This window comes from Entelurus aequoreus, linkage group LG02, assembly GCF_033978785.1.
Source record: "Entelurus aequoreus isolate RoL-2023_Sb linkage group LG02, RoL_Eaeq_v1.1, whole genome shotgun sequence".
Lineage (NCBI taxonomy): Eukaryota > Metazoa > Chordata > Actinopteri > Syngnathiformes > Syngnathidae > Entelurus > Entelurus aequoreus.
The window spans coordinates 72,333,364-72,352,581 of record NC_084732.1 but is presented as its reverse complement, the minus strand read 5'-3'; the positions used below and the strand labels follow the sequence as shown (position 1 = coordinate 72,352,581).

The 19,218-nt window shown below is 38.0% G+C and overlaps 1 protein-coding gene across 5 annotated transcripts in view; it reads right to left on the bottom strand.

Moving 5' to 3' along the window:
• The window catches only part of tle3b (TLE family member 3, transcriptional corepressor b), a 75,549-nt gene that overhangs the window by 31,048 nt on the left and 25,283 nt on the right, over nt 1-19,218 (bottom strand). For 3 of the 5 annotated variants that reach the window (XM_062031852.1, XM_062031859.1, XM_062031874.1), the window contains exons 6-7: nt 18,421-18,483; nt 12,845-12,949 (exon numbers count right to left, since the gene is read on the bottom strand). In XM_062031852.1, the coding sequence (XP_061887836.1) occupies nt 12,845-12,949; nt 18,421-18,483 (168 nt within the window). The remainder of the gene's footprint in view (nt 1-12,844; nt 12,950-18,420; nt 18,484-19,218) is intronic. The other 2 variants (XM_062031867.1, XM_062031884.1) reach the window with 1 other exon arrangement.

Here is a 19,218-nt window from a genome sequence, read left to right as displayed (position 1 = left end):
AAGTGAATCCATGAATGACTGTGCTCTATGCATGCATTAGAGCTGGCTTACACCAACATTACAGTATTTCTAGGCCAATCCATTTATTCATAATATCAGGCTGACAGTGACTACCAGCCAGCTGACACACCTCATTCACTAGCATCTTTTACACAGAGATTCTGCTAAATAAGAGCATCAAGGCTGTTACAGTCGGTACAGTATTTATCATCCATTGCTTATTTTACGGAACCATGCAAAATGTCATAATGTAATTGTGTGCACTTTTACACAAGGACACTGAATCCTGCTATCCAGGGGCATTAGCATGTGTTTCAGAATGGAGAGGGACAGATTGATAAGAACCAATATTATTTTCATCATGCATTTACAAGCATTTTGGGTAGTAGTAGGGATGAGTATCATTAACATTTTAACCGATAATCGTACCAAATCCGTACTTAAAAAATGGTCCCAGTGCTTAAATGGTACCTGAACCGGTACTTAAAAAATAAAATAAAAATAAAAAAACACAACACCCTTTTTATTTTCATGAAATTTTGTGACATTCGAGTTGAACAGTCTAATTATTGAAACACTTCAATTATATACATTAAATGACAACTAAGTAATATAATAAAAAGTAAGTAATACAAATACAATCCACAACATTTTTTCATTTTTATTGCAGCAATACAGAACATATAGAAAAGCAAAACACAACTTTTGTAATATTTATGCTGCTCTTCATTCCAGGGGTTTGTCGATGCAATCTTGTTTGCCATAACAGTCATTGGTGCAGAATGAGGAAATGCTTTGTTGTCATTGTGGCTACTGGCTAGCCTAACACGCTAACCGTGTTATACTGTTGGCATGTTAAGGACAGTAATACGTTTAAAAAGAACAGTGGACTCTGTGTGCTTCTGTTGGAACTCTACATTACTTACAAGGCGTTACTTGTACAATATCAATTCTAAGCACTTGTTGCAAGTGGCTGACATCACATTCATTTCACAGCAAAATGAAGCATTGATAGCTATTTTTGGTCCGGGTACTACCGCTTGCGCTGGCAGTGGTACCATTATGGAACTGGGTATCGGTGCCCATCCTTAGGTAGTACAATTTATTTTTGTGCTGAAAAAATTAACAATACAGTGAACTACAGAATTGTAGGTTTTTTTCCCCAAATCTGCCACAAACCAAGCAAAACCCACACAGTTTGCTCTCCAAATTACAAAACACTACGACATACTTCTGCGGTATAAAAGGAGGTAGTAAGTTTATTTGTTGACATTTTATAATTGTTTTGTCTTGTCTACAGCATTATGTCTCCGGGATAGCCTGGAAGAGTTAAAAAAAAACTAAACACAAAAAAAATCCACAAAAAAACGTCCGTCCATCAATCAATGGCCAGTCCAGTCTTGCACACAGCAACACCGTTAAGTCAAGACTATGGCATTGCCATGGTTTCCAGAGTCAAAGCAACTGTCTCACTCAGTACATATCCATTCACTAAATTAGGTCGATTTCTTAAATAGTTCGGCTCTAAATGAGCATTCTGCAACCCAATGGAAATACCTTAAGCCGATCGTGTTTGGTTTCTGAAAAGTTGGACCAACACAGCTGGGTTATGCGATTGGAAACCAGATCTCTCGAGTGGGTGTGGGCTACAGAGGGGACCCGACGTATTGCGAATGCGCCAGTCTCAACACGTGCGATATAACCCGGAAGCAGATACCATTAATAAAGACATAAGCAACAATTGTAATGAAGAGGAGACTGTTAATTTGCTTCACAAATTAAAAGAACAAAACATTTTGAAGTACATCAATGGGAGAAATAAAAGAAACGGAGACTTATTCAAGAAGGTTGCTAAGGAAATGCAGAATGCCGGCTTCATTCGGACTCTCAAATGAAATACGAATGAAATGAAGAGAATGAAGTAGGTTTATTAAACGCAAATAATAAAGCGTGCACAAACCTCTTCACGCTGTATTTATGCAAGCCAACTGAGTAGCAATAACTCTGTATTCCACACAACTGGCAATATAGTCCAGAACAACAGCAACCTTCATCTGGAACAGTATCAGCCAGGGCACGAACAGTCTTTTCCTTTGGATTTAAAACTCCTTCCATCAATCCAGAGAGCCTTATGAATGAACTCTGAGACATTCGAAAGTTTTGTTTCCATGATTCTTCTTCCAAAAATTCCTTTATAAAAATATTCTTCCTCCCGTCTTTCTTTGCTTTGGACCTGTATCCGCTCCGATTCATTCTTGGTAGTAGCGCCATGTTCGTAGCACAATCCAAGATCATTTATTAATGCTGTCTGTTATTTAACATCAGCATAGCCATTAGAGACATATTTTTAATCTGTGCCAATATTACGACAGACGTCAGGTACTACAGCGCTAGGCTGCTTACTTGCAAGGAGCCGCAGATGCCTAGTATGACGTCATAGGTCAATCGGAAAAATAATACATTAACTCGCGCTAAAAGGAAATAAGTGCTCCCCAGACACATGAGGTATGACCAATAGTTGTATTTGAATGTGTGCATAAACACTGGCCCCGTTTACACTGCACAAAAAATCTGATTTTTTTGCCCTCAAGTGACACAGATATGATTTTTTTTGCCAGTCTAAACGCCCCAAAGTGCTTCAAGTCTGATCTTTTGCCATCAAATTCAGGCCACATTAGGAGGTCGTCCTGAATCCGATTGGAATCTGATCATTTAAATGTTACTTCAGTCTAAACGCAATCTGACCTGTATGTGACCTGAATGTGATTTTTTCGTCAGCTTTGGGCAAACTACGTCACTCGTGTGCCCCGGAAAGACGCAGTCGCCAACGGTAATGGATATTTTATTACAACACCCAGTTTCAGTTTCCATTTAAGAAGACCAAATTTGCGCTGCATCACTTGTCAATAGTGCACAAATAATAGGCTATATGTAATATATGAATATATATTTTGATTCCGAAGAAATAGCGATTGTTGAAAGACCAGAATTGACACTTTGGCGCATTTGCTTACATGATAGTTGAAAAAATAATAGATCCACGCTGATGTCCCAATCTCCTCTACATAACAGCCATAAAAAGATTACAACCCTCCCAAATATATTACACTATATAAATCCATTCATACATTATATTACTTTAATTTACTTTCACGTAAAGAACATTCATTTTTAAAGGTTTGCAACTTTTATTTTTATTTTGTAGTATTAGCGACTTCCTCCCGGTCAACTTCCTTTGTTTTTACTTTATCGAAGTGCGCATACAAGTGATGTCGAGGCCACAATGGGGCTACACTGGGCCCTGTGAGCATTTACACTGTAGTCTGATTAGAAGGTTGTCTGAATATTATAGTCCAGGCAGAGTAACTTTGATTGGGATGAAACATAATGCCTAAATTTAAAAACATTGAAAAGAATGCTGTCAGCAGAGAGACGTACGCGTGCAGACAACTCCCAAGAGGCCTCGGATGTCTGGCAGTCAGGGCAGAGAGTGAGTCGATAGACAGGAGTTAAACAGCCACTCAGGCAAGAGGGAGGCAAGTGGTTTAAAACAAGGTTAAATAACACTTATCACATCCATCAACTGCCTCTCAAAAAGAAAAAAAAATACTGCTACTCTGATACTGGATACAACCTCAATTACTCCATCCATACATTCATTACAGTAAATGGGAAAAGGTTATACCGCATATAAATGTTTATTTAGAAGTGGGGAGATATTCAGAATTATTCAGCTCAGTACTTCAAGCTTGAAAAATAAAAGCAAATAAGAAGCAGCATTACTACTCGTCAATATTGTGAAGGTGTGCAGTAGGGCTGGACAATTAGATATAATTAAAATTTCGATTATAGCTTCTAACGGGAAAAAAACAATGGGCGCGCAAAGTCCGGAGCTTGTGACAGTGAAACAAATGAGGAGCGATTGAGTGAAAAAAACTGCATGTCTAAGAGAAATTTGGGATCTCACCATGGTTGCTACTTTTTGACACAACGCTAGTATGCCTAATCAATAATCACTAAACTCAACAAAAAAGTAAGGCATAGGATTTCCGCGTTCACGTAATCGCGGACGGAGTCACATAATTGGCCAATAAAACAGAATCCGCTTATAAACGCAAAATAATATCAGCGAAATTGACGTTTGAGTGAAATACTGTCATTGTAAAGATAAGGAACATTTGTTTGGAAAAATAATGTATCCTGCATTTATCTCCGACACACTCAACCGCCCCACCCTGAAGTAAATTACAGTATGTCCAGATGGTTGAAACAGCGACTAAACTACAAAGCTAAAGCTAACAGGAACAATCCATACACCAACACATCTCATCTGTTGTTGTGAACAAAATCCTCGATGTAAGATCAACGTACAAACAGTGAGCGCAACTTTAGAAGGACTTTATTTCTTTTTTTTCTCGCCTTAAGTGAGTTGCCTCTTTACTCGTCATGCTGAGAACAACAGCACAGCACACTTCCCAAACTTAAGAATAATAGCATGGTGCGCCAAATCTAACAAAACAAAGGTTTCAAAAAAGTACCCTACACAAGCATAATGTACTTAAACCCCTTATTGATACATTTATAAGATTATTATGCTTTGACATAAAATACTGTCAAAATTGTCAAAAGATGTATTGTGATGTATTGTGTAATGTGAGGATTTTTGCATTTAATTATTTAATTGTATTTTACTCAAAATGCACACACTATGGTGGTAAAGTAAGTGTAAATGGTAAAAAACATATTTAACATATTGCTATTGTTATTTACATTCAATGGTAAATAGGTTATACTTGTAGAGCGCTTTTTTACCTTCAAGGTACTCAAAGCGCTTTGACACTATTTTCACATTCACCCATTCATACTCTTGAACGCATCATAACGACTCTTGAACGCATCATAATTATCCCCTTAACTCCCCCCAAAATGGATTAACTCGCTGGAATAAAAAAAGACAATATAACATACATACATAAACGTGGATGCATGTGAAAAAGTGCAATATATTTATCTGTACAGTAACCTATTTATTTATTTATATATGCACCTTATTGCTTTTTTATCCTGCACTACCATGAGCTTATGTAACGAAATTTCGTTCTTATCTGTACTGTAAAGTTCAAATTTGAATGACAATAAAAAGGAAGTCTAAGTCTAAGTCTAAGTCATACACACATTCACACACTGATAGCGGGAGCTGCCATTCATGGCCCTAACCGAGACCCATCGGGAGCAAGGGTGAAGTGTCTTGCTCAAGGACACAACGAACATGACTAGGATGGCTGGGGATCGAACCAGGAACCCTCAAGTTGCTGGCACGGTCGCTCTACCAACAAAGCCACGAGGCTTATTTGTACTAAATTATATCCAGTTTTTTAAAACTATATTTAAAGTTTAGTTTTTATGGTACAATAAATACTCATGTTTTCAAATTAATGAACAACCGTGTAAATAATCGGGATTACAATATCAATCAGAATAATTGTGATTATCATTTCTATCATAATTGTCCAGCCCTAGTGTGCAGGCAAAAGCATACCTTTGAGATGGAAAACAAAAAGCAGCAAAAGAGAAAATCGAGACAGCGAGACAGAATTAATAAATAAAAGAGTGGAGAATGAAAGAGTGCAAGTTTGGGATTCGGGCAGGGACGTTCCTATTCAGTGTGCCTAATGAGGAAAAGCGTGTGGGGATCGTTATCAAGAAGCCTCATTAGCAAGATGTGGTTGGGCAGGCGAGTGAGGGAAAAGGGTGAGGATGGGGTGGGGAAGAGAAGAGAAGATAGGAATGGGGGAGACTGAAATAAATTGCTTCCAATTCAATATTCATGGGTAAAGACCTAGCTTCCTTTTACTCTTATCTTTTTTCATTATGCGTAAATGCCGTTGCAGCTCAAGCAACTTCCACAGGAAACAGGCAATTAAAGTTAACTAGGCAAAGCAAAGCCAACTCCCTGCAGAACAGAGCCGAGCAGAACAGAGCAAGCATCAACACCAGCACAAGGCAGCTGTTAGACTGGCTTAACAAGTGAGACAATGATCACCACATTACCTACCTAAAAACACCTGACTGATGTGATTACACAAGCAGACAGCAAATGTTTGTGCTGATTAAGCTGCTGTGTCATTGCTTTGTAGTTCAATATAATCATATGTTCTTGTGATGTGACCATGTTAAAAAAAGGCCAGAAATATCTAAGCACGCACACACACGCACACGCACGCACACAAGTCAGGTGTTGTCTTTTAGAGTATTTTGAAAATAGATCAATCTTAGGTTGGAAGCAAACCGTTTTAAATAGAACAAGTGATTTCTGACCATCAGGGTGGAAAAGTGAGGCGGCTACTGCTGCGAAAAGATCAAGAAGGGACAGCAAGAAGAGATTCAGGCAGATGAAGATACAACCATGTATGGACTCTGCCATTACCAAGTACATACATTGTTTAGATTTAGATCTCAGGCATGTTGGTTAAAACTCATGTCAAACCTATTGTCGTGAATGTGTGGAAGCATATAACCCCACACATTCGAATAGTATGGTAACATGAGCTCCTTTATAAAAGTAAGCACGCAAAGCTTCCAGAGAGAGATTTGCTGTGCGCAAGAAGAAAACATTTTAAAAAAGAAAACCAATTAAAGTAGTAGCAGTTTCCACAGGCTGGAATTTTCATGAAGTACATGAGGAAATTACTCAGCGATTATCTGAGTACAATCTTGTGCTATGTTCAGGAAGTTAAGTAAATTATGAAAAAAACAGGTGTGACACCACCTCTTTGTTTTAGTGTTGAGCGTTTTAACATTGTTCAACATGTTTGGGTTGCCAACACTACAAATGCATTTAATTTTTGATCAATCAAACTATTATCTTTACAATCATTTGATGAATTATGTTGAAAAATGGTTTAGCAAATTTTTTTTTTCACAAATCAGTTCAATCAGTCTGAAGCTTCAATTCAATACAGGATTCTAACATCCAACACAAATAATTAAAGATCATCCATTAGGATCAATCATCCATGAGGGAAATTGGCCGAAACCGATCACATGCACTTACGCCTGGGCCGATAACAAATTTTGCTTGACGATATATTGACCTACAAACTATTGCAGATAAACGATATTATTGCCATTATTTTTAAGGGACTAAATTAACCATTGATGTTGTGATAATACATACAAATGGATGTATATCCTTTCAAATGCAATAAACGTGTATTTCTCATATATTTTACCATTGTAATGTAAACTTAAATCCCAAAGTTAAGTAGAACAAACACATATTAACAAGAAAATATACTTGTGGGCAAAATGTTGCACTTGAATAAAAATCACAACTAAAAGCAATACAATATGTTAAGGAGGCATTGGGGGGCTCAAATATACACAAATGAAACACTTAACTGACAATTAAGTTAGGACGTTTTTAAACCAAAATTGCAAAGTAACAATATAAACACTGAAGTATAAGCAGACGTAATAACAGTTCATATATAAAAAAAAAAACGGGCAGCTTCTGAGTGAGGAACACCGACATGACATGACAAATGACTTTGCAGTAGTTTTCGAAATGCTAGTTTAATTGACTTATTAACTATCGGCCCAGGCCTACATGTACAAACCGTACATTTTTTAATGTATGTATGATGAGTGCTACTGACGGTTTATCAATATCAAGACAATATTTAAATTAGTTCATTTTTTTATCATATACAAATGTGCCTATATGGATGTTCTCATTCATCCAGGTCATTGCATTATCAGGGCATTCAATCGATCGATCACAACAGGACTGTTTGGTTTGTCTTAGAAGACGTTTCGCTTTCATCCAGTAGACTTCATCTGTTCATGGTCAAAGACTTTGCTATATTTAGATTGGTCAGATCTAGTCAGACTGGATTAGTCAGACTAGATCTGACCAATCTAAATCTATGAGAATATACATGTATCAATCTAATCTCTCTAGTATTGATCATAGGTCCGGGCGATATATCAATTGTATCGATAAATCTGAGTTTTTTTGTTGCAGGTGATTTAAAATAAAAACATTTTGTTTTTTCCTCTGGCATACTTTTTGCCATCATGAGCTTCTGTAGCCCCGGCCCGCCCCATTAGTTCCTTAGCGGTGATTCAAAATATGGCTATTGCTAACACTAACTAGAGCGTTTGTTCCAAAGAAAAGAAAAGTGTTGCCAGTACTTTGTTTTTGCAGAAACAGGCGTGGGACAAGTTCTCAGTGTATAACAGGTTTAGCCTTGTCCTTAAGGCTGAAACGACGCGTCGACGTAGTCGACGTCATCGGTTACGTAAATACGTCGACAACGTTTTTGTGCGTCGACGCGTCGCATATTTACGTCACACTACCGTCATGGCGGAGCGCAAAGCAGACTGTGCGAGCGAGGGGAAAAACGCACGCCAAAAGTCGTCAAAAGTGTGGGAGTATTTCAATACACAGCCTAATAATGTTGTTGTATGCACACTGTGTCGAGCGGAAATGGCCTATCATAGCAGCACAACGGCTATGAACGAACATTTGAAAAGAAAACCATCAACCATCAACTAGTCAATCGTCCGCGTTAGCATACGTTGTCATCATTACACAAAAACATGAATGTGTCATTTGTATCTGCTAGGGGTGTAACGGTATGTGTTTTGTATTGAACCGTTTCGGTACGGGGCTTTCGGTTCGGTACGGGGGTGTACCGAACGAGTTTCTAAGCTAAAGCTAACTTTAGCTGCTAACGTCTTAACAAGTTGCTTTGCTCCTCTGCCTCTGTCTCAGCACGCAGCATTGTCCCACCCATACAACCATCTGATTGGTACACACGCAGCATTGTCCCACCCACACAACCATCTGATTGGTACACACGAAGCATTATCAGCCAATCAGCAGTGCATATTCATAGCGCATGTAGTCAGCGCTTTAGCGTCGAGCAGATAGGTGTTTAGCAGGTGAGCATCAGGCAGCGGACTCTCCCCAAATGATAATAAACACCTCCCAGTCAACTACTAGTAACATCACTATGAGCCCGTTGACCTACTAGAAACTTAAACTGCAGCTCAGCTCGCTCGCAGTCCTGGTTTGAGGTGAAGGCTAATTACCTCTCAGTTCCAGCCACATCGACCCCTTCTGAGCGCCTATTTTCAGCTGCTGGGAATATTGTAAACAAGAAAAGAAGCAAAGCAAGTAGACATGCTAACCTTCCTTCATTACAACTGTTAGTCACTCACTGGAATGAGTAGAATTGGTTATTGTGTACTGTGTTGGACTGGATGTTTATTTTGCACATTTTAAAAGCAATACTTAATGTTTACAGTGCTCCAGAATATTTAGATTGACACTTTTTTGTATTGGATGTTTATCTTTATTTTTGCACATTTTAGCAAATAAGCAATACTTTCACTTTTGTTGCAATGTTTACACTGTTGTTACAGAATATTTCGTTTAGCACTTTTTTGTATTGGATGTTTATCTTTATTTTTGCACATTTTAAAGCAAAATAAGCAATACTTTTACTTTTGAAATGCTTATACTATTGCAGAATATTAAGATTTGCACTGGATGTTTACTTTTATATTTGCACATTAAAAAGCAAATAAGCTACTTTTAATTTTGTTAAATGTTAAAAGTTTTAAATGTTTACATTGTTACAGAATATTTTGTCATGTTGTTGTCAATGTTGACTGAGTGGCCATACTTTTTTTTGTGTAAATAAAAGCCATGCCTTTTGAAAAAACTGGCCTACTTTTGTTTTTTCATCTTCATTTTAAATAAAATAAAATAAAAAATAATCGGTAAAAGGAAAAATAATCTATAGATGAATCGAAAAAATAATCCATAGATTAACCGATTAATCGAAAAAAATAATCTATAGATTAATCGATAGAAAAATAATTGTTAGCTGCAGCCTTACTTGTCCTTTAATAATAATGTACATAATAATGACACTTAGGCTACTAAGAAATGCAGTTCATTTGCTGTAATGGTGGTGATATTATTAGATTAGGGGTGCGGCGCCATACTGTGTATGGAGATACACAATTAGCTGCTAGCTTGTCAGCTGGGGGACTACAGAAAAATACAAAATCAGCCCAAGGGTATCAGCGTTTGTGGTCCATATTGAAAGGCATTCATCTGCAATGGCGATCACATACTTGAACGAAAATCAGTCAATACTGATCGGTGGCCAATAAATCGGCAAACCCCTACACAGAATATAGATGTTTTTTGTGTTGAATAATATAACAATGTGTGCGATGTAAGTTGTGTAAGACACCGCAAAATGTGGAGACAATGACAAGTGGCTTCTCATGCACATTATGGAAAATGTGGCATTTATACACATCTTGTGGCACACCAAAGTCCTTACATGTTGTTAAGGATCTGCCAATCTTTTAATGTCATATCCCACAGTCTCTCTGAAGGGAGATTGATTACCTGCCACATCTGTAACCAAATAATTAGGCTTTTTTTGGTCTGCCTGTGTTTTGTCTGTTCCTACCCATCTGTAATTAAAGAAAGGTCAACCCTGTTGCGGACAGACTGACCCCTTTTCAAGGGGAAATAGGAAGTAATTATCTTTAAAACTGGGGGGTTGTGCTCGTGGCTCATTTAGTTTAATGGAATTGCACTATCCAACTCTCATTAGGCGTGACCCCCTGCCAGTGGGACCAGCTAACCACTGACTAACCTCTGCTACATAGGACTAATCAAAAGGGTCACTTTTACATCTGGGTCCAAGCTGGCTATTAGTAATCGTCTAGTGCTTAAATAAAAGCAGATGGAGGACCACATCAGTAAAAAGGTCTTTTTGACGAGAGCAGAATGCATATTTGTTGGCTTGTAGCTATTAAAAGACCAATTACTGAGGTTTAAAGAGCACTCACTTAAATTGCGCCACATTGAATCAAAGAGACGGCAATAATTTCAGTTAGACAGCAAACACTGCAGTCGATCCAAACAGCACACGTCAAGGTATACACAAAACGTTAAGCTTCAAAACAGCCTCAGCTGTGATTACAATGTCCATCCTGACTTCACTACTCAATTGGGTTGACTATGGAGGAAAGCTACTGAGCTGAAATATGTAACTGTGTGTGTGTATGTATATATATATATATATATATATATATATATATATATATATATATACAGTATGTATGTACTGAACCTTCTAGAACAGGGGTCCCCAAACTTCGGGGGCCGGGCTGTCAAATCCCAGCCGAGTCATACCAAAGACTATAAAAATGGGACCCATAACCTCCCTGCTTGGCACTCAGCAACAAAGGGTTGGAGTTGGGGGTTAAATCACCAAAATGATTCCCGGGCGCGGCGCCGCTGCTGCCCACTGCTCCCCAATGCAGAGGACAAATTTCACCACATCTAGTGTGTGTGTGACAATCATTGGTACTTTAATCTTAATCTTAATCTAAGAGAGTAAGAAAAAAGAAAAAAAAAAAAAAAATAAAATAAATAAAAAATAAAATAAGAGAGTAAGATTGTTCTTTTTGGGTCTAAGGGCCACAGACAGTTTGTCAGACGTCCTGCAAACACTGAATTCAAGCCCCAGTACACAGTGAAGACGGTGAAGCATGGTGGTGCAAGCATCATGATATGGGGATGTTTCTCATACTATGGTGTTGGTCCTATTCTTCGCGTACCAGGGATCATGGATCAGTTTGAGTACATCAGAATACTGGAAGTCATGTTGCCATATGCTGAAGAGGAAATGCCCTTGAAAAGGGTGTTTCAACAAGACAATGACCCCAAACACACCAGCAAGCGAGCAAAATCATGGTTCCAGACAAACAGAATTCAAGTAATGGAGTGGCCAGCACAATCCCCGAACCTTAATCCCATTGAAAACTTGTGGGCTGACACAAAAAAATGCTGTTCATGAGGCAAAACCAAAAAATGCAGAGGAATTGTGGAACGCAGTACAATTGTCCTGGGCTGCAATACCTGTTGATCGGTGCCAAAAGTTGGTCGACTCCATGTGCCACAGATTATCAGAAACCGTGGTTATGCAACCAAATTATAATTAATAATTCTAAGGAAAGTTGAATCTGCAAGCCTTTCTTAGTTTTTACAGTACATTTTTGTTTTATATTTCTTGACTTTCTGTAAAATATTGTCAAATTAAATTACTTTTTTCCAATTTTCTGGCTTTGAAATAGAATGTGCAGTGTCCCCAATGCATTTGTGTTCATTAAAATACAATTTATTTGAAGAATTTTGAGGTTTACTCACCTTTTTGAACACACTGCTATTATTTTGAACATAACTGTGTATATATATATATATATATATATATATATATATATATATATATATATATATATATATATATATATATATATATATATATATATATATATATATATATATATATATATACATATATATATATATATATATACATATACATACACACACACACACACACACACACACACATTTTAAACAGTGTGCTGTATGCTGACCACAGCATGAGCACTGCATTTAAAATACATGGCAAACATTGTAAACTCCAGCCAAAATAAACTACACTAAAGACCGGGGCAAGTCTGCACAAGTGAAGAGGATATTCTGTCCGAATGTTCAAATGCCATTACAGGAAAGGTAAATGAAAAATAATTTCTGATTAATAACACATACATTATTCCTGAATATATTGCCCTTTCCCAGGGTTGTCTTATATACAAAGCAACCTCCAAGGATAATGTAGCACGCTAGAATTGCTACAATCTTTGTGTCTTTAGGGTGCTAGCCCTCCTCTGTGTATGCAGGTTTGCCCCTGTCCTCAGGTCAGATTTTAAAAAAAGATAGAAGAGGGGATATACACACAGTGAGAGGCAGATTGGGAAGTCCACGTACCCCGATGATCGCATTCAGCTCAGTCATTGTCACCTGTTTGGCCCGCTCAACAGCCTGAGCCACCTGCTGTTGATGCTACAAAAAACACAACAAACAGAATCTATCAGTCATGGAAAATACATCTGTATTTTTCTAATCCGTTCATTATATATTTCTGCAGGCTCAAAAATAAGAATGTTGCGGCATATAAGACATTAACTGCCTTAGCCGACTCATGTACTTTACTTGAGTAGATGAAGCTTCTGCAAGATAACATATTTTACCGTATTTTTCGGATTATAAATCGCTCCGGAGTATACGTCGCACCGGCCGAAAATGCATAATAAAGAAGGAAAAAAACATATATACGTCGCACTCGAGTATAAGTCGCATTTTTGGGGGAAATTTATTTGATAAAATCCAACACCAATAATAGACATTTGAAAGGCAATTTAAAATAAATAAAGAATAGTGAGCAACAGGCTGAATAAGTGTACGTTATATGACGCATAAATAACCAACTGAGAATGTGCCTGGTATGTTAACGTAACATATTATGGTAAGAGTCATTCAAATAACTATAACATATAGAACATGCTATACGTTTACCAAACAATCTGTCACTCCTGATCGCTAAATCCGATTAAATCTTCATCCACGTTGTAGCTCCTGGTATGCGCCTCTAGCGTCCTTTCTTTCTGCTGCTCGATCGCCGTTTTCTGCTGCATATTTCACTACGTCCAATTTGTAATCTGCAGCATATGATTTCCTTTTCGGTGCCATTTTTGTTCAGCCCTTCTCAGTTTTTATAAGTTACCGCCAATGTTGATATGATCCATTTTAATAGCTACGGCAGTAGCATATAGCATATAGCAGTTAGCATCCCATGACCCACAATACACTTCTGCCATGACCCTCCCCCGCCGAATTCTTATTGGTTGACGTGTGTGTGACGATTGTTGACGTGTGTATGATGATTGCTGATATTTGCTTCGTCTCTTCTGTGAATTAGATAAATAATATTATTTGATATTTTACGGTAATGTGTTAATAATTTCACACATAAGTCGCTCCGGAGTATATGTCGCACCCACGGCCAAACTATAAAAAAAACTGTGATTTATAATCCGAAAAATACGGTATTCCACAACCTTTGCACAACAAAAAGGGCATTCGTCACGGTTTGCCTGACACATGAATCGTGACGGATTGGACGGTGCAGTCCAAAAGGGATAAGCGGTAGAAAATGGATGGATGGATGGACGTCTACTTCAGCCGCCAGACGGCAGTACAGTGTTGAATATCTTAAAATGTGTTTTGTAGCAATTCAAACTTTGACCACAGCATCAGTTGATATGTAGAGTGGCGCTTTCCATCATTTTCAGCAGACTGCATCGCAAAACGATTAACCCCCTCACCTACCGCTCACGCGAGATCCGCCCAGGAATGGGGCCATATGAATTTTTTCCCAAAAATATGAAAAAGTTCTCCTAAGTGTCTCTACACTGTAAAAAAAATATGAGGGTTTTACAGCATTTAACATTATATTTTCACAGTAAAATACTAACTGACTGTAAAAATTACAATATCCTAAAATTTCACAGCAATTAACTGTTATTTCACAGTACAATACTGTAATTCTACAGTAAATTCAAACTTATTTGTCTCTTAAAGGGTTCCGTAGACTACGTTCCACACTCTTGTACAATATTTGGCGCTATGCTGTTAAAATTAGATAGTTATTAAATATAAAAATAGATTTCTGAAGTTACAGCATTTAGTTCTAACTTTATAGTAATTAAGCGTAAAATCACATCTCCACAGTTGCCGTAAAGCTATTTCACAATAAATTACTGTAAATGTTACTGTGAAAGTAATGCAAGCATTAGCTTAATTAGGGCTGGGCGATATATCGATATACTCGATATATCGCTGGTTTGTCTCTCTGCGATATAGAAAATGACTATATCGTGATATTCGAGTATACGTTCTCACGCAGTTGCTTTTAGCTGCGGGGCATTAAACTGCATGCGTTTCTCACTCTTTCCTGTCTATCCTTCTCACAGACACTTAAAACAAGCGCACCTTCTTACATACGTCACATACTGTCACGTGAGCAACGTCACACACTCCCGCGGAGCAGACAGGAAACGACATGGTAACGCTAGCTGTGATGCTAACAGCTAACGGTGTGGTTTGAGTGGTGATACGAGAGAAAGAAGGTGCGAATCTGGTAACAAATGGAGGAATAATTAATTCCCAAGAAAAACAGCACGGCGTCCATCGTCTGACGGTGGTTTGGCTTCAAGCGGGAATATGTCTTTACATGTCAACATCTCCGTTCGGTGCCACACCAACTAAATGCCGAAGCAACTATTTCCACATCAACACCGTAGGACATATACTATTTGATATGCAGCTCATTTTTATGTGACACTTATTGAAATATCTTGTGTGACATCATGCACAAAAGTGTGCTTTATTTGTTTTAAACTATTGTAGTGGTGTTCTGTACAAAAAGTGCACTTTAATTTAGTGTTGTTTTGAAATGTCATCTTAGTGACATCATTCACAAAAGTTCACTTATAGCTTGTTTTAAAATGTCTCTGACAATGTTGCACTTTCTGTTTTGGAATTGACATGAATGTTTGTGCCACTGCTTAATAACTGTTTAATAAATACACTTTTGCTAAAGTGACTTACCGGTAGCTGTGATTTCTCTCTCTCTGCGTGAAAGTTTAAAATGAGCATATATTAATGCAGTATGAACAAGAATGTTTTAATGTAGACACATAGAATCATCATACTGCTGTGATTATACCGTATGTATCAAGTGTTCATTCAAGGCTAAGGCAAAATATTGAGATATATATTGTGTATCACGATATGGCCTAAACATATCGAGATATTTAAAAAAGACCATATCGCCCAGCCCTAAGCTTAATGCAATTATTAGGTTAAGTGCAGTGAATTTACAATGAACATTTTTCATATAGGTACGAAGAAGGTGATGCAATTACCAAAAGTTGCTATCTGGTAACAGAACTGAGCAAAACATTAATATATTTCAAAGGCCTTATAATGCAAAACCACATTTTCTAACATATTGATACCTGCTTATGTGTGATTTGCATAAGTCCTGAAAATGTGAAATCAAAGCTTGGATGTATTGCAAAGATTTTTTAAAAACAATCTCTCTACATCCTCTAAATGGTCCGTTTGGAATTTGTCAGTCCGGTGACATTTTTCCTGACCTGTGACGTCTATGGATATCTTTAAACAAAAGGAAAAGGCTTACCCAAAGGTCTTTGTGGGAATCCGCCATTTTATTTATCGTTCAAGCATTTGTCGTCCAAACGAGGTACGACCAAGGTACGACACGAAGACTGAAAATGGGTTGTTTTACCCAACTCAGGACACTATTCAAACCTCAAGTCTCATCTGAAGAAGTACAGTCGTGGTCAAAAGTTTACATACACACTTGGAGCGACTTCTTAAAGGCACATTGCCACAAAACAAAAAAGTTAGCCAGGAACTTACAGTCGTGGTCAAAAGTTTACATACACTTGTAAAGAACATTATGTCATGGCTGTCTTGAGTTTCCAATAATTTCTACAACTCTTATTTTTTTGTGATAGAGTGATTGGAGCACGTAAAACACAAAAAACATTCATGAAGTTTGGTTCTTTTATGAATGTATTATGGGTTTACTGAAAATGTGACCAAATCTGCTGGGTCAAAAGTATAGCTACTTAGCTGGAATACTTATTGGGTTACATGTCCCTTGGCAAGTTTCACTGCAATAAGGCGCTTTTGGTAGCCATTCACAAGCTTTTAGTTTTATTTTTGACCACTCCTCTCGACAAAATTAGTGCAGTTCAGCTAAATTTGTTGGTTTTCTGACATGGACTTGTTTCTTCAGCATTGTGCACACGTTTAAGTCAGGACTTTGGTAAGGCCTTTCTAATACCTTAATTCTAGCCTGATTTAGCCATTGTGTGTTTGGGGTCATTGGGGTGTTGGAACACCCAACTGCGCCCAAGACCCAACCTCCGAGCTGATGATTTTAGGTTGTCCTGAAGAATTTGGAGGTAATCTTTCTTTTTCATTGTCCCATTTACTCTCTGTAAAGCACCAGTTCCATTGGCAGCAAAACAGGCTCATGGCATAATACTACCACCACCATGCTTGATGGTAGGAATGGTGTTCCTGGGATTAAAAGCCTCACCTTTTTTCCTCCAAACATATTGCAAGCATATTTTTGTTTCATCCGACCACATAACTTTTCTCCAGAAGGCCTTATCTCTGTCCATGTGATGTCAGATGAAACAAAAATTGAGCTGTTTGGCCACAATACCTAGCAATATGTTTGGCGGAGAAAAGGTGAGGCCTTTAATCCCAGGAACACCAATCCTACCGTCAAGCATGTTGGTGGTAGTATTATGCTCTGGGCCTGTTTTGCTGCCAATGGCACTAGTGCTTTACAGAGAGTAAATGGGACAATGAAAAGGAAGGATTACCTCCAAATTCTTTAGGACAACCTAAAATCATCAGCTCGGAGGTTGGGTCTTGGGTGCAGTTGGGTGTTCCAACAGGACAATGACCCCAAACATACGTCAAAAGTGGTAAAGGAATGGCTAAATCAGGCTAGAATTAAGGTTTTAGAATGGCCTTCCCAATGGACAATGGACAATGCTGAAGAAACAAGTCCATGTCAGAGAACCAACACATTTAGCTGAACTGCACACATTTTGTCAAGAGGAGTGGTCTTTAGTAATGTTAGCTCGGTTTGTTGTGTAGCCAGCTTAGCCTCATAATGTAAGACAACTGTGTCACCGTCTTCCAGCAAAACACAATATACTTTCCTTAAAACTACTTTTTTAATTAGATCAGTGCCTAATGTGTTTGGCAGTGGACAAGTACATTTAAATAATCCTCAATTACGTTTGCGGTGTCGCACGTAATGTAGATGACAGCCGTTAGCCTTTATTTTTACAATTGTATTTTTTTTTGTCATAAAAAAATACAATCATGTGTGCTTACGGACTGTATCCCTGCAGACTGTATTGATCTATATTTATATATAATGTAGGAACCAAAAATCTTAATAACAGAAAGAAACAACACTTTTGTGCGAATGAGTGTGAATGAGTGTAAATGGGGGAGGGAGGTTTTTTGGGTTGGTGCACTAATTGTAAGTGTATCTTGTGATTTTTATGTTGATTTAATAAAAAAATAAAAACATTTAATTCTTGTGCGGCCCGGTACCAATCAATCCACGGACCGGTACCGGGCCATGGCCCGGTGGTTGGGGACCACTGATGTAGACCACAAAGAAGCGTTTTAAATGTAGAAAAAAATCATGATATGACCCCTTTAAAACAATAATGTAAAATTCTTAATTGTCATGTTTATTAATATAAATATTTAAAAATATATATTTTAAATGTATTCATTCATTAATACAATGTTACATTTTAAAACAGATAATGGGCGACTTTAAAGTGCACCCTGGAAACAAAATTGCTCCAGTTGTCCCATTTTAGTAGTTTGCAAGTGAGACTTACCTCTTGTGACAAGAATGGCATGATCTGAGCGAGGATTGCGTTGAGGCGTTTGGCAATTTCAGTCTGCATGACAATGGAAACAAAATATCAGAAAGGCAGTCATGGGTAGACAGTGAGCACAGACTGCAAACAATAAAACATAGTGTGTATTTGTCTATGTGCAAAACAATCTCTGTGTGGTCCAGCTGGATAGACCCGGTACCCCTTAACTAAATTGGGTTTGCCCAAAACAAAATAAAGTCCAACGCTCTCTCGCCTCCATTAGACTGAGGCCTTTATTTAATTAAGAGGCTGAAATATGTTAATGCCATCTGGCTGGAGAGAAACTAATGAGGTCCATACTTCATAATTACTGCCCATAGAGTGCTTGGGGCAGGCTGAAGCAGGCCTTTTAACTCTCTCTCTTTTTCTCTCTCTATCAGCGGCATCTTTGGTATTGACCACAGATTATTAGCTGGGAGAGCAAGACGATGCTGCAGGGTTTCATGCAGCTGGAGTACTTTATAAAGCTGCTTCTGGACAAATGGGCTGCAGTGCCAGCCTAAAGCACTTGGAAGTCCCAAGATATTCCTCCCAAGCCCATTTAAGTTTTTTAATCTTCACTTTCCATAGAAAGGAGGAGGGGATGAAGAGGAGCTGAAAAGCTCTAAAAAGAGGGATAGCAAGAAACTGTGATGTGAAATGCTGTGATTTGACACTAAGGCAATGTGGTTTGACGGAACTGGGGGAGGTGAACTAATTGATTCTGAGAGATTAAGTGTGGAATCCCAGCAGGTGTGTGCGCCGCATTCCACTCAT